Source organism: Neofelis nebulosa, chromosome 7, assembly GCF_028018385.1.
Source record: "Neofelis nebulosa isolate mNeoNeb1 chromosome 7, mNeoNeb1.pri, whole genome shotgun sequence".
Taxonomy (NCBI): domain Eukaryota; kingdom Metazoa; phylum Chordata; class Mammalia; order Carnivora; family Felidae; genus Neofelis; species Neofelis nebulosa.
This window is the reverse complement of record NC_080788.1, coordinates 43,568,588-43,582,767: the sequence shown is the minus strand read 5'-3', so window position 1 is coordinate 43,582,767 and position 14,180 is coordinate 43,568,588. Positions and strand designations below refer to the sequence as shown.

At 37.2% G+C, this 14,180-nt stretch overlaps 1 protein-coding gene across 5 annotated transcripts in view; it reads right to left on the bottom strand.

The window, feature by feature from the left end:
- VPS13C (vacuolar protein sorting 13 homolog C) overlaps window positions 1-14,180 on the bottom strand; it is a 200,150-nt gene that overhangs the window by 91,743 nt on the left and 94,227 nt on the right. For all 5 annotated transcript variants that reach the window (XR_009264099.1, XR_009264100.1, XR_009264101.1 and 2 more), the window contains 2 exons: window positions 5,344-5,452; window positions 633-769 (listed from right to left, as the gene is read on the bottom strand). Coding sequence is in view for 2 of the 5 variants with exons in the window: in XM_058737530.1 (XP_058593513.1) it covers window positions 633-769; window positions 5,344-5,452 (246 nt within the window). In the remaining 3 variants the exon portion in view is untranslated. The remainder of the gene's footprint in view (window positions 1-632; window positions 770-5,343; window positions 5,453-14,180) is intronic.

Genomic DNA, 14,180 nt, shown 5'->3' with positions numbered 1-14,180 from the left:
GTGGTAATACAACACTTAAAAAACGTAGACATACTGTGTTTTATTCTATTAAGGGTTTCTTAAATTTGCAAAGGATCTGTCTGTCACTACTTCCCTTTCCTGACTTTCTCATATGAAATCCAAAGTGAGCTACATTCCTAATGTCCTAAAATCATTTGAAAAGCATGTTATAGGACATGCTACCATTTTCTCTATGAAACATTATATACCCCAAATATAACTCATCTTTTATATACTCTCAAATTTGCTAAAAATTACGAATGCTACATACAAATGATAAATAGCCTACATAAAATTTTTTTATCCCTATCAGTAATTTACAAGTTTGTTTTAGTAGAGGGAATTCCAAATATCTATTATTTATTCACTTTACAAAAACAGATGAGGGGCACCTGGGCGGCTCAGTCGGTCAGGTGTCCGACTTCGGCCCAGGTCACACGCTTCATGGGTTTGAGCCCCACGACAGGCTCTATGCTGACAGTTTGGAGTCTGGAGCCTCCTTCACATTCTGTGTCTCCCTCTCTCTCTCTCTCTCTCTGCCCCTCCCCTGCTTGCACTCTGTCTCTCTGTCTCCCCCAAATAAATAAATATTTAAAAAAAAATTTAAATAAAAACAGATGAAAATCAGATACCTCTTTGATTTCAAAATTCAGCAGCATATTAATGATGTCTACAGATCTCACTTCTTCAGCTCCAGCTATTAAAGTACCTTGGAAAGCATGTACATCTTGTTTTGATGTATAGATTTCAAGTGGCCCTTTAATTTCACCTAAAGATGTTTAAAAGAAATTTTTTCACTTCTATTCACACATTTTTTTTCCCACAAATGCTCATTGAGGACATGTATGAGAACTCTGGACCTGTGCAAGCAATGAAAACCCACAAGTCAGTAATACATAGCTCTTGCTCTCAAAAACCTTACAGTTTAGGAGAAGAGACATATACATTTAAAATGCAAAAAAACAAAATAAGCAGGCTACGCCTAGTCACAGTGAGTAGACAAATGTTAATAGACTAGGAAAAACGTGCAGAAAACAGAGACTAAGACATTGTTATGGGGAGGCCAGGAAAGGTTTAATAAAGGAGTTATCAGAGCTTAAGGACCTCCTCACACAGAGAGGACAGCCAAGTATAAGACAAGAGATTGTGGAAACTCATAGAGAGTACACCATGAGAGGTTAGGGAAACAGAACAGAATATGATATGATTAAATCATGGAGAGGGTAACAAAAGTTATGGCTAGAAAAGGAAAAAAGTGTGAGGGATGATAAGAACCTCTTATGCCATACAGAAAAGCAAAAGCAAAGCTATATGATCTGATGTTCTTGTGCTGAAATTCATATACTCTGACATGCAATAAAACTGCTTTCTAAACTGTAATACATAAAACTTCCCCAACATCACACTGATGGCAAATGGTAGAATCCAAACTCATCAGTCCCGTGAAAGTCTTTACTCTCAACTAACCCTCAATATCATTATATTAATTCTTAATATTACTTCAGTTAACATTATCTATGATCATGAACACAACACATAAGAATTCTGTAAACCATACCAGAAAGGCATATGGAAAACGATTGCTGTCAATTATTATCTTTGAGAAACACATAGGGTGAGGTTTCTTAACTATCACCTTACTCCAGCACTGTTCCAAACAGAGTGTGATCCAGGGGAATAATTCTAGCAAATGATTTGCTTTTACAAAATAACTCCTGGAATAGGCAAAGATTTTTTAAATAGAAAAAGCACTCATCATTTTTAAAAATAGTATACTGGAATTCACTACAATTAACTAATTCTATTAATAAAAGACCCATTAAAAGAATGAAAAGCAAATCACAGATAGGGTATATATATAGCATATATATATATATCAACACATAAATATAATACATATAACCAATAAAGGACTCATATCCAGAATGAACAAAGAACTCCAATATATCACTAAGAAAAAAACACAAACATCTCAATAAAAATAATGCTCAATAGACTTGAATAGTCATGTCATAAAAAAGGATATCCAAATGGCCATTATGCATATGAAAAGGTTTTAATTTCAGTAGTAATCAGGGAACAAGTAAGATCCATAAAAATAACACTGTGTATCAGCCAGGATGGTGAAATTTAAAAATACTGACAATACCAAGGACCAGTGAGAATGTGAAACAACTAAAACTCTCATACATTGCTGGTAAACTGGTACAACCACTTGGAAAATCGTGTTCAGCATGTTACTGAAGCTAATCGTAAGCCTAACAAGTGAGCCTATCACGTGAAGCCTAGCTATACAACCAAAAGAAAACAGGACATAAGTATGACAAAAGAAATGTATAACAACATTCACAGCAACTCTATTCAAGACCATCAAAGAATGGAAACAACCTAAATGTTCTCCATCAAAGGTAGAATGGATAAAATCAATATTAATCAATTCATATGATGAATACTGCACAGATTTAAAAAGAACAAACTACCGCCACACACAACAACATGCAGGAATCTCATGAACAAAATGATGACTGAGACAAGCCAAAAACCAAAGAGTAAGTTCTATGATTCCATTTATGTGAAATTCAAGAAAAAGCAAAATTAATCTACCTGTGGTATTACAAATTAGGATGACAGTCAATTCTAGGTTGATCTGAGGGCAGAGTGGGTGTATTGAGTGGGAAGGAACATAGGAAGGCCTTCAAGGGGAGGCCGGATATGTTCTATATATTAACCATGGTGATTGACAGCTATACGGTATAGCTATATATAAAAATTCACTGAACTGTACACTTAAGACTTGCATTCTTTACTATTTGTGCTCTGTAATACAGATTAACATATAATAAAAAAGTTTTTTAAATGAAAAAAATATACTGAGATACCATTTTTTACTTAGCAATTTGTCAAAAACTTTAAAATCTAATAATATGCTGTGTTAGAAAAGGCACAGAAAAACAAACCGGCAGGAGTGCAAAATTAGTACAAGTTCTAAGGGGAGCAATTGGCAAGATGTCAAAAATGTTAAATTCATTAACTTAATATATATTAAGTAAATAAAAATTAAATATCCTTTAATCCAGTAGCCCTGGTATTTCCCCTACAGATACACATACACTTGTAAAAGTGTATGGACAAGGACGTTCAATGCAATGTGGGAAGAGTGGAACACTGAAAACAATCTGAAATGTCCATCAGTATGGACTTGCTAAATAAATTATAATACGTCAAGAGAATTTAATACCAGGTGGCCATTAGAAAGAATGAGACATATCTATACATATTATATTTAAAGATATAGGGGCGCCTGGGTGGCTCAGTCGGTTAAGTGGTCGACCTCGGCTCAGGTCATGATCTCATGGTCCGTGAGTTCGAGCCCCGCGTCGGGCTCTGTGCTGACAGCTCAGAGCCTGGAGACTGTTTCAGATTCTGTGTCTCCCTCTCTCTGACCCTCCCCCGTTCATGCTCTGTCTCTCTCTGTCTCAAAAATAAATAAACATTAAAAAAAATTAAAAAAAAAAAGATATAAACACCAAGATAAACTGTTACTTAAAAGAAAAAAGCAAAATGCATAAACACACACACACACACACACACACACACACACACACACACTTTTAGGATAGTACCATTCAATGGAAAAAATAATTATATATATCTGTGTGTGTAATACACATATATAACAGTTTTAAAAATTAAGTCCAGGGGCACTGGGTGGCTCAGTCACTTAAGCATCCGACTTCAGCTCAGGTCATAATCTCATGGTTTGTGAGTTCAAGCCCCATGTCAGGCTCTGTGCTAACAGCTCAGAGCCTAGAGCCTGCTTTGGATTCTGTGTCTCCTCTGTCTCTGCCCATCCCCTGCTCATGCTCTGTCTCTCTCTCTCTCTCTCTCTCTCTCAAAAATAAACATTTTTTAAAAATTAAGTCTAGGGGCGCCTAGGTAGCTCAGTCAGTTAAGCATCCAACTTTGGTCAGGTCATGATCTCAGAGCTCGTGGGTTGGAAACCTGCACTGCGCTCTGTGCGGACAGCTCACAGTCTGGAGCCTGCTTCAGATTCATCTCCATCTCTCTCTACCCCTCCCCTGCTCTTGCTCTGTCTCTCCTCAAATATAAATAAACATTTAAATTTTTTTTTTTTTTTTTTTTTTTTTTTTAACGTTTATTATTTTTGAGACAGAGAGAGACAGAGCATGAACGGGGCAGGGTCACAGAGAGAGGGAGACACAGAATCTGAAACAGGCTCCAGGCTCTGAGCTGTCAGCACAGAGCCCGACGCGGGGCTCGAACCCACGGACCGTGAGATCATGACCTGAGCCGAAGTCGGACGCTTAACCGACTGAGCCACCCAGGCGCCCCAATAAACATTTAAAAAAATGTAAAAATTAAGTCCAGTAGTTACTTTGCCTTTAAGTAAGTCAAAGGGCCATTGCAACTAATAATTTAAATTCTCTAAAGTTTTACCGTAGTACAATTTGTCAGCATTTTCTTTGCTGAGTTATTTACCAAATGTTTCAATTCTTAAAGATATTTTACTACAAAACCTCACTTAAAAATCGGGGACCCCTGGCTGGCTCAGTCAGTTCAGCATCTGACTTTTGATTTCAGCTCAGGTAATAATCTCATAGTTCATGGGATTGAGCCCTGCATCAGGCTCTGCGCTGACAGCGCACAGAGCCTGCTTAGGATTCTCTCTCTCAGCCCCTCCTTCACTCTCTCTCTCTCTCTCAAAATAAATAAACTTAAGAAAATAAGATTAAGTATGTTACCATAGCCCACTGCAAACTTTGAAATTTTTTTTGTATACATGCAAATTCAAAAATTATTCCAGGAATCCACCAGATTTGCAGTGCTTGTTATGGGGTGCGTGGATGGCTCGGTTAAATATCGGACTTTGACTCGGGTCATGATCTCCAGTTTGTGGGTTTGAGGCCTGCATCTGGCACTGCGCTAACAGCTCAGAGCCCAGAGCCGCTTCATATTCTATGTTTCCCTTTCTCTGCTCATCCCTAGCCCATGCTGTCTCTCTCCGTCTCTAACAAATAAATGAATGTTAAAAAAATTTAAAAAAAAAAAGAAATACTTTTTATGGCTTCCTCCTAACTTACACAACTTAGAAAAAGTTCTGAATCGGTAACTGACTATTGGGATAACTAAATGACAGTCCATCATCTCTAACTATGGTCTTATTCAATATGTATTCAACAAATAAATATCTTCCTTCTTTTCATGGCAATACAAATCACAATGTGTACATATATATTTATGTCATTTTTATGGTTTGACTCCCGTGCTAAAGTGTAAAATAAGGAGATACGTGTATTATGCCACCTTCTGTCAGTCTCTTACCTGTCTTTTGTTCTCTTGGCTTCATTTTATTTAAGTCTTCAGTAGCCTCACCAAGATTTTCTGCTAGTATTCTAAATAAAAGGTTAAGATCTTCTTGATTTAGATTAACCTGTGAAATATCATTAAAAGAAAAGATAAAGGTACTTCATTTTAAAATAAAACAATTTTAATATAGAAATAAATTACTATTTATAAAACATGAAGGACACAATAACCTTCACAGTGACTGAAAATTAGATCTTCACTACCCATTCAATTATTCCACTACTTATTTCATTTAAATACTTTTATTTTCAATGGTAATACAACGTTTGGAGGAAAAAATGTGATTTATCAGTCAGGATTAGTTACACTACTTAACTTATATAATCTTTAGTGAAAAATAATAATGATTAAAGAAATCAGATCATTTAAAAAAATGACAAACTCAGGGACGCCTGGGTGGCTCAGTCATCCGACTTCAGCTCAGTTCATGATCTCACAGTTTGTGAGTTCGAGCCCTTCATTGGGCTCTGTGCTGACAGCTCGGAGCCTGGAGCCTGCTTCAGATTCAGTGTCTCATTCTCCCTCTGCCTCACCCCAACCTGTGCTCTGCCTCTCTCTGTCTCTCAAAAATAAATAAATGTAAAAAAAAATTAAAAAATAATTTTAAAAAATGACAAATTCAGAAAAAACAAAAATTGTACTTCTTTAAAATTAACAACTCCAATGAAATAAAAAGGCTATCTTCGATACAAAAAATAATCATTTCTCTCAATGCTATAAGGGTACTCAGATACCCCTGAAATTAAAAGTATGTGTATATAACACATAGAATGAGATATACTATACTAATAAATAACTTACACACAGATCTTTGCTAATGTGTACGTATACGGCTGTGGGAGATGCAGGAGAGAAGCATCAAAGGAAAAGGCTTCAAAAGGGAAGGGCTGGAAAAGGTGCAAGGCCTTAGGACATGTTTACACAGCTGAACACAGCTATGGCTGGTAAGGAACGCCTAGAGCCATTAACATTGTCTAAGGCTGGATGCTCCTTAATACCTGACCCTTCCTAGTGTTACAGAAACCAATTAACTCAAAATTAACCTTGAAAAGCTAAACCATTAGATTGATTAACACCCTTGCTGAGCTGACTTTATGCACCTAGTCTTTAGCAATTATCCTAATAAAAAGAAGCTTCATTCTGGAGTCAGGGCCTCATTCCCACCCGTATGAGGACCTTCACTTAACTGCACTTTGCGGACTCATCTTTTGTGACTCCAGTCATACTCCCTGCAACATATAGCAAATTTAAAAATTAAGTAATGAAGAGGGAGACCAAGATGGTGACATAGGAAGATCCTGAGCTCACCTCCCATGTATGTACACACCAAATCTAAACTACATATGGATCATTTCCCTCTGAGAAAGACCTAAAACCTGGTAAACTGCTCTTCAAAACAAAAGATAAAAGGACCATACTGAAATGAGCTGGAAAGACAGAGACACGTCTCACAAAAAAAACTACCCCCAGTGTGGTGTCACACAACAGGGAGGGATCTCACCACAGATGCTTCTCTTGGAGGAGTGATGACTTGGTACTCCCCATGGGCCACCTCTGCCCCTGGGATCTGCACTAGAGAGAGGAGCCCCCAGAAGGTCTGGCTTGGAAAACCAACAGTGCTGACCTCCAGAGGCCCCAAAGTGCTGTAGGAAACTGAGATTCCCCTCTTAAAGGGCTTGCCCCAAGATCCAGTGAAAAAACTGGCAGTGTGAAAAACACCTAGACTACACAGGAGGGGAATTCACTTGATGATCTGGGTACACTGGCTGAAGGAGCAAGGGACATCTGAAACACTCCTGGGAGGCTGACATGCTGGCAGCTACCACGGTTGCACTTTCCACATAGCCTACTAGCATAGACAGGGGAGTCCGGATATGGCACTCTCCCAGAGCCTTGCTGGGATGAGCGGGGGAACAGTCAAGGCACTTGCTGAAGCTGCAGTGCACTGGCAATTGCAGTGCTCCCTTGCATCCTGGCTGGACCAGAGAGCAGAACTGTGGTGGAGTTCTCCCACTCCCTGGCTCACGTGCGCAAGCACAGGCAGTTGCAACACACCCGTGGCTGGAACTAGTGAGTGATCCTGGCATTTTCCCACTCCCAGCCTAAAGTTGATACACAGACACACAAGACACTAGCCTATTTCACTGTTGAAGTCCATGGGCACACACGGTCAAGACATTTTCCCACTGCCATTCTGAAGCCAGTGAGTCTGCTCTGCCTCCTACACTCACCAACTGTCTTCCTAAAGCCAGCAGCCATGTGCAATCCAGAAAGAGAACATCCCTTGATGCGCTGGCCCTGCTAGTCAAGAGAGTTGGTGTTCCAGAGCTCCAGAGGACCATAACAAGCAGAAAAACAGTTCTTGGCAGGTCAACACCCCCAGGGCACTGCACAGACAGCAGACTGAAGCACAACCTCAGTCTTCCTATGACAAAGGCCTATTTACTCAGCCTTGAGTATCAGCCTGAGGGACAGGATTAAAGTTTCCCACATATCTAGAGACTAAGAAGGTGCTTTCAGGGTACAAAAGCAGGGAGACACCATCCTTGCACATCCCCGTTGGCCTCATTACAGCTAAACAAGACTTGTGAGAAAGGAGTTCATACATTCATTTACACACCAATACAATATGCCAATTTCTGCAGCTGGTGCTCAGATCTCCTAGAGCCCTGAGCAGGGATTATGATTGCAGTCCCATAGGACTATATACATTTGCATACTTTAAAAGCAGTTGCCTGAGGGTCTGGCTTCTAATCAGCCTGAAACTAGGTGCTGAATAATATTCCTCCCCTTGGATCACTGACAGATCTTGGCACACCCTCAACAATGGGGGCATACCAATAATAAATCAGGTGTTTTAGACAACCACAAAGGTTCAGAAGACAACCACAAGCTAGGACAAGGTTGAACAAGAAGAATCATCACCTAAACAAGGTTACCATTCAAGACTAAAAAGACTGCCTGTTTCACCAAATAGAAACAAACACAGAAAATCAAATAAAATGAGGAAACAAATACATTCAAACAAGAGAATAAGACAAAACCTGAGAAAAACACCTTAATGATATGGAGTTAAGCAATCTACCTGATAAAGAATTAAAGTTATGATCATAAAGATACTCACGGAAACTCAGGAAAAGAATGGATAAGGACAGTGAGAATTTCAACAAGGAGATATAAAATATAAGACAGTACAAACAGAAGCCAGAGAACTGAAGATACGATAGCTGAAATGAAAAATACACTGGAGGGGTTCTACAGCAGACTGGATGAAGGAGAACAGATTGGTGAGCAGGAAAATAAAGCAACAGAACTTACCAAGACAGAGCAAAAACAACATTAAAAATTTTTTTTAAATGAAGGTATCTTAAGGGACAAAGACAAACAGAAGAACATTAAAATTACAGAGGTCTTAGAAGAGAAGAGAGAGGAAAGTAGCAGACAACATTTTGAAGAAATAATGCCTGAAAACTTCCCTAACCTCGAGAAGGAAACAGACATCCAGGTCGAGGAGGCATGAAAATTACCAAAAAGGATGAACACAAGGAGCACTACACCAAGCCTTATTATAATTAAAATGTCAATATTAAAGAGAAAATCTTAAAAGCAGCAAGACAAAAACAACTTGCTACATTCAAGGGAAACCTCATAAAGCTATTGGCAGATTTCTCAGAAGAAACTTTACTAGCCAGAAGGGAGTAGCATGACACATTCAAAGTACTAAAAAAATTTTCCAACCCAGAATACTCTACCCAGCAAGATTATCATTCAAATAGAGAAAGTGTTTTTCAAACAAGCAAAAACTAAAGGAGTTCATAACCACTAAATCAGCTTTATGAGAATACTAAAAAGCCTTCTTTAAGATGAATAAAGGGGCGCCTGGGTGGTGCAGTCGGTTAAGCGTCCGACTTCAGCCAGGTCACGATCTCACAGTCCGTGAGTTCGAGCCCCGCGTCAGGCTCTGGGCTGATGACTCGGAGCCTGGAGCCTGTTTCCGATTCTGTGTCTCCCTCTCTCTCTGCCCCTCCCCCGTTCATGCTCTGTCTCTCTCTGTCCCAAAAATAAAATAAAAAACGTTGAAAAAAAAAATTAAAAAAAAAAAAGATGAATAAAAAAGGCACTAATAAAAAGAAAACATATGAGAGTAAAAATCTCATTGGAAAAGGTAAACATATAGTAGAGGTAGTGGATTAATCACTTATAAAACTACTAAAAACGTCAAAAAACAAAAGTAGTAAAATTAACTGAAACTACAATAATTACTTAAAAGATACATTAAAAAAAAAGATGTAAAAGGTGACATCAAAAACATAAATTCTGTTCGGGGGGGGGGAATGTAGAGTTTTGGATACATTCAAAGTAAGTGGTTATCTATTTAAAATAGACTCTTACATACAAAGGATAGGGTATGTAAACCTCACAGTAAGCACAAAGCAAAAACATATAGTAAATACACAAAAGGAAGGAATCTAGACATAACATGAAAGAAAATCATCTAATACAAAGGAATTGAGAAGAAAATGAAGGAACAGAGAAACTACAAAACAACCTGAAAACAATTAATAAAAGAAAAATAAAGTATATACCTATCTATCAATAATTTCTTTAAATTCATGGACTAAATTCTCCATTTAAAAGACAGAGTAGCTGAATGGATAAAAAAACAAGACCTAGAAGAGACTCACTTCTGAAGTAAGGACACAAAGAAAGAAAGTAAAGGGATGAAAAAAGATGTTCCATGCAAATGGAAACGAAAAGAACACTGGAACAGTTATATCCTACAAAATTGACCTTAAAACAAAACTGTAATAAAAGACAAAAAAGACAACTATATAATGATAAAAGGATCAATAAAGCAAGGTAGGATGTTTATAAAGATATATGCACCCAACATAAGAGCACCTAAATATAGATAGCAAATATTAACAGACCTCAAAGAAGAAGTTGACTATTATACAGTAATAGTAGGAGACTTTAACACTCAACTTACACCAATGGATAGATCACCTAGACAAAAAAATCAAGAAGGAAACACTGCTCTTAACACATTAGATCTGATGGACTTAACAGATACATACAGAACATTCCACCCAAAAGCAAAAGAATGCACATTCTTCTCCAGTGACCATGGAACATTCTCCAGGATAGATGACATATTAGGTCAAAAAAAACAACTCTCAAAAAATTTAAGAAGACTGAAATCAGGGGCACGTGGGTGGCTCAGCCGATTAAGCATCTGATTCTTGATTTCAGCTCAGGTCATGATCTCGAAGTTCATCAGTTCAAGCCCCGCATCAGGGTCTGTACTGATGGTGTGGGAATCCCTGCTTGGGATTCTTTCTCCCTCACTCTCTCTCTCTGCCCCTCCCCTGCTCACACTCTTTCTCTCAAAATAAATAAATAAACTTAAAAAAAAAAGAAGATTGAAATCATATCAAGCATCTTTTCCAACCACAATGGTACAAAACTAGAAATAATTATAAGAAAACTAGAAAAACCATAGAAATGTGAAGATTAAATAGCATGCTACTGAAAAACCAATGGGTCATCAAAAAATCAAAAGAAACAAAAACAAAATACCCAGAGACAAGCGAAAACAGAAATACAACATACCAAAATCTAAAGAATGCAGCAAAATCAATTCTAAGAGGGAAGCTCATAACAATACAAGCCTACCTCAAGAAACAAGAGAAATCTTAAATAAACACCTTAACTGTATACCTAAAGGAACGAGAAAAAGAACAAACAAAATCCAAAGTTAGTAGAAAACGGGAATGATAAAAATCAGAGAGTAAATAAATGAAACAGAGACTTAAAAATGAATTAAAAAGATCAATGAGGGGTGCATGGGTGACTCAGTCGGTTGAGCATCCAACTTTGGCTCAGGTCATGATCTCACAGTTGACAAGTTCGAGCCCCACATCAGGCTCTGTGCTGACAGCTCAGAGCCTGGAGTCTGCTTCTGATTCTGTGTATCCCTCTCTCTTTGCCTCTCCCCCACTCATGTTGTGTCTCTCTCTGTCTCAAAAAGAAATAAACAGAAAAAAAAAAGATCAATGAAACTATAAGATTGTTTTTTGAAAAGATAAAAAAAAGTGATAAAACTCTATCCAGACGTATCAAGAAAAAAAGACAGGGTCCAAATAAACTAGCAGTGAAAGAGAAGCTATAACTGACACAATAGAAATACAAAGGTTCATAAGAGACTACTATAAATAATTACAGGCCAACAAATCAGGCAATCTAGAAAAAAATGGAACAATTCCTAGAAATACACAACCTTTGAAGAATGAATCACAAAGAAATAGAAAATTTGAATACACTGACTACAAGTAATGAAAATGAATCAATAACTTAAAAATTCCCCCCAAACCAAAAGCCCATGGCCAGATGGCTTCACAGGTTAATTCTACCAAACATTTAAAGAAGAATTAGAATTTCATTTCTTGAATTATTCCAAGAAATGAAAAAGGAAGGAACACTTCCAAACTCATTTCACAAGGGCAGCATTACCCTAATAGCAAAACCAGAAAAGTACACTACAAAAATTAATAAAAAAACCTACAAGCAATATCCCTGATGAACATAGATACAAATCCCTAACAAAATATTAGCAAACCAAATTCAACAATACATTAAAGGCTCATAAACCATGTTTAAGTGGAATATATTCCAGGGATGCAAGGATGGTTCAACATCCACAAATCAATCAATATCATATATCACATTAAGAAAATGATGGATAAAAATCACAATCATCTCAACAGATGCAGAAAAAAGCATTTGACAAAATTCAACATCCATTTATGATAAAAACTCACAAACCAGATATACAGGGAACATACTTCAACATAATAAAGATCATATAGGACAGACCCGCAGGTAATATCATACTCATTGGTAAAAAGCTAAAAGCTTTTTCTCCAAATCAGACACAAGACAAGGACGCTCACTGTCTCCACTTCTATTCAATATAATACTGGAAGTCCCAGCCATAGCATTTAGGCAAGAGAAAGAAATAAAAGTAATCCAAATTGAAAAGGAAGAAGTAAAACTGTCACACTATTTGCAGATGACATGATACTATATATAGAAAACTCTAAAGATTCTACAAAAACATTGTTAGAAATAATATGTGAATTCAGTAAAGCTTCAGGATACAAAATTAATGTACAAAAAAATCTGTTGTGTTTCCTTACAATAATAACATACCATCAGAAAGCCAAATCAAGGAAACAATCCTATTTACAATCACATCAAAAAGAACAAAATACTTGTCCACTGATAAAACAAATTGAAGGAGACACAAATAAATAGAAAGATATTTGATGCCCATGAATGGGAATAATTAACATTACTACTCAAAGCAATCTACAGATTCAATGCAATCCCTACCTAAATTCCAATGGCATTTTTCAGAGGTCCAGAACAAATAATTCTAAAATTTCTATGGGATCACAAAAGATCCCAAATAGCCATAACAATCTTAAGAAAGAGCAAAGCCAAAGGTGTCATGATGCCTGTTTTCAAACTATACTATAAAGCTATAGTAATCAAAACAGTATGATATTGGACGTAAAACCAGACACATAAATCATAAACCAGCAATAAGCCCATGCATATATGATCAACTAATATTACAAAAAAGATGCAAGAATATACAATGGGGAAAGGACAGCCTCTTCAATAAATGGTGCTGGGAAAACTGGACAGCTACATGTAAAAGAATGAAAGTCAACCACTACCTTGCATTATATACAAAAATGAACTCAAAATGGATGAAAGTCTTGAATATGAGATGAATATGAGACCCAAAACCATAAGGCTCCTAAAAAAAACCCATAGGCATTAAGCTCCTTAACATCAGTCTTAAAGGCGTTTCCGTAGATCTGACTCTAAAAGCCAAGACAACAGAAGGAAAAATAAACAAATGAAACTATATCAACTAAAAAGCTTCTGCATAGAAAAAAAAAAAAACCATCATTAAAATGAAAAAGTGGGGCGTCTGGGTGGCTCAGTCAGTTAAACATCCGACTTTGACTCAGGTCATGATTTCATGGTTCATGGGTTTGAGCCCTGCCTCGGGCTCTGTGCTGACAGCTCAGAGCCTAGAGCCTGCTTCAGCCTGTGTGTCTCCCTCTCTCTCTGCTCCTGCCCAGCTTGTACTCTGTCACTCTCTCTTTCTCTCTCTCTCAAAAATAAATAAAATATTTTGAAAAAATTTAATGAAAAAGCAAACTACTGAATGGAAAAAGATATTTGCAAATCCTATAACTGATAAGCAGTTAATATCAAAATATATACAGAACTCATAGAACCCAGTAACAAAAAAACAATCTGGTTAAAAAACAGGAAGAGGATATGAATAAACATTCTTTCAGTGAAGACACAGAAATGACCAACAAGCACAGGAAAAGATGCTCAACATCACTAATCATCAGGGAAATGCAAATCAAAATCACAGTTAGGTATCACTTCACACCTCTCAGAATGGCTATTACCCAAAAGACTAGAAACAACTAATATTGGCAAGGATGTGGAGAAAAGGGAACCCTTGGGCCCTACTGGTAGGAATATAAACTAGCCACTATGGAAAATAGTATGGAGGTTCCTAAAAATATATAGAGCTAACATATGATTAGCTACTGCTTATCCCCTACTGCTTATCTATCCAAAGAAAACAAAAACACTTATGCTAAATGATATAAGTCAGAGAAAGACAAACACAGCATGATTTTACTGATATGTAGACTCTAAAAAGCCAAACAGAACAAAACTAAAAACCAGGCTCA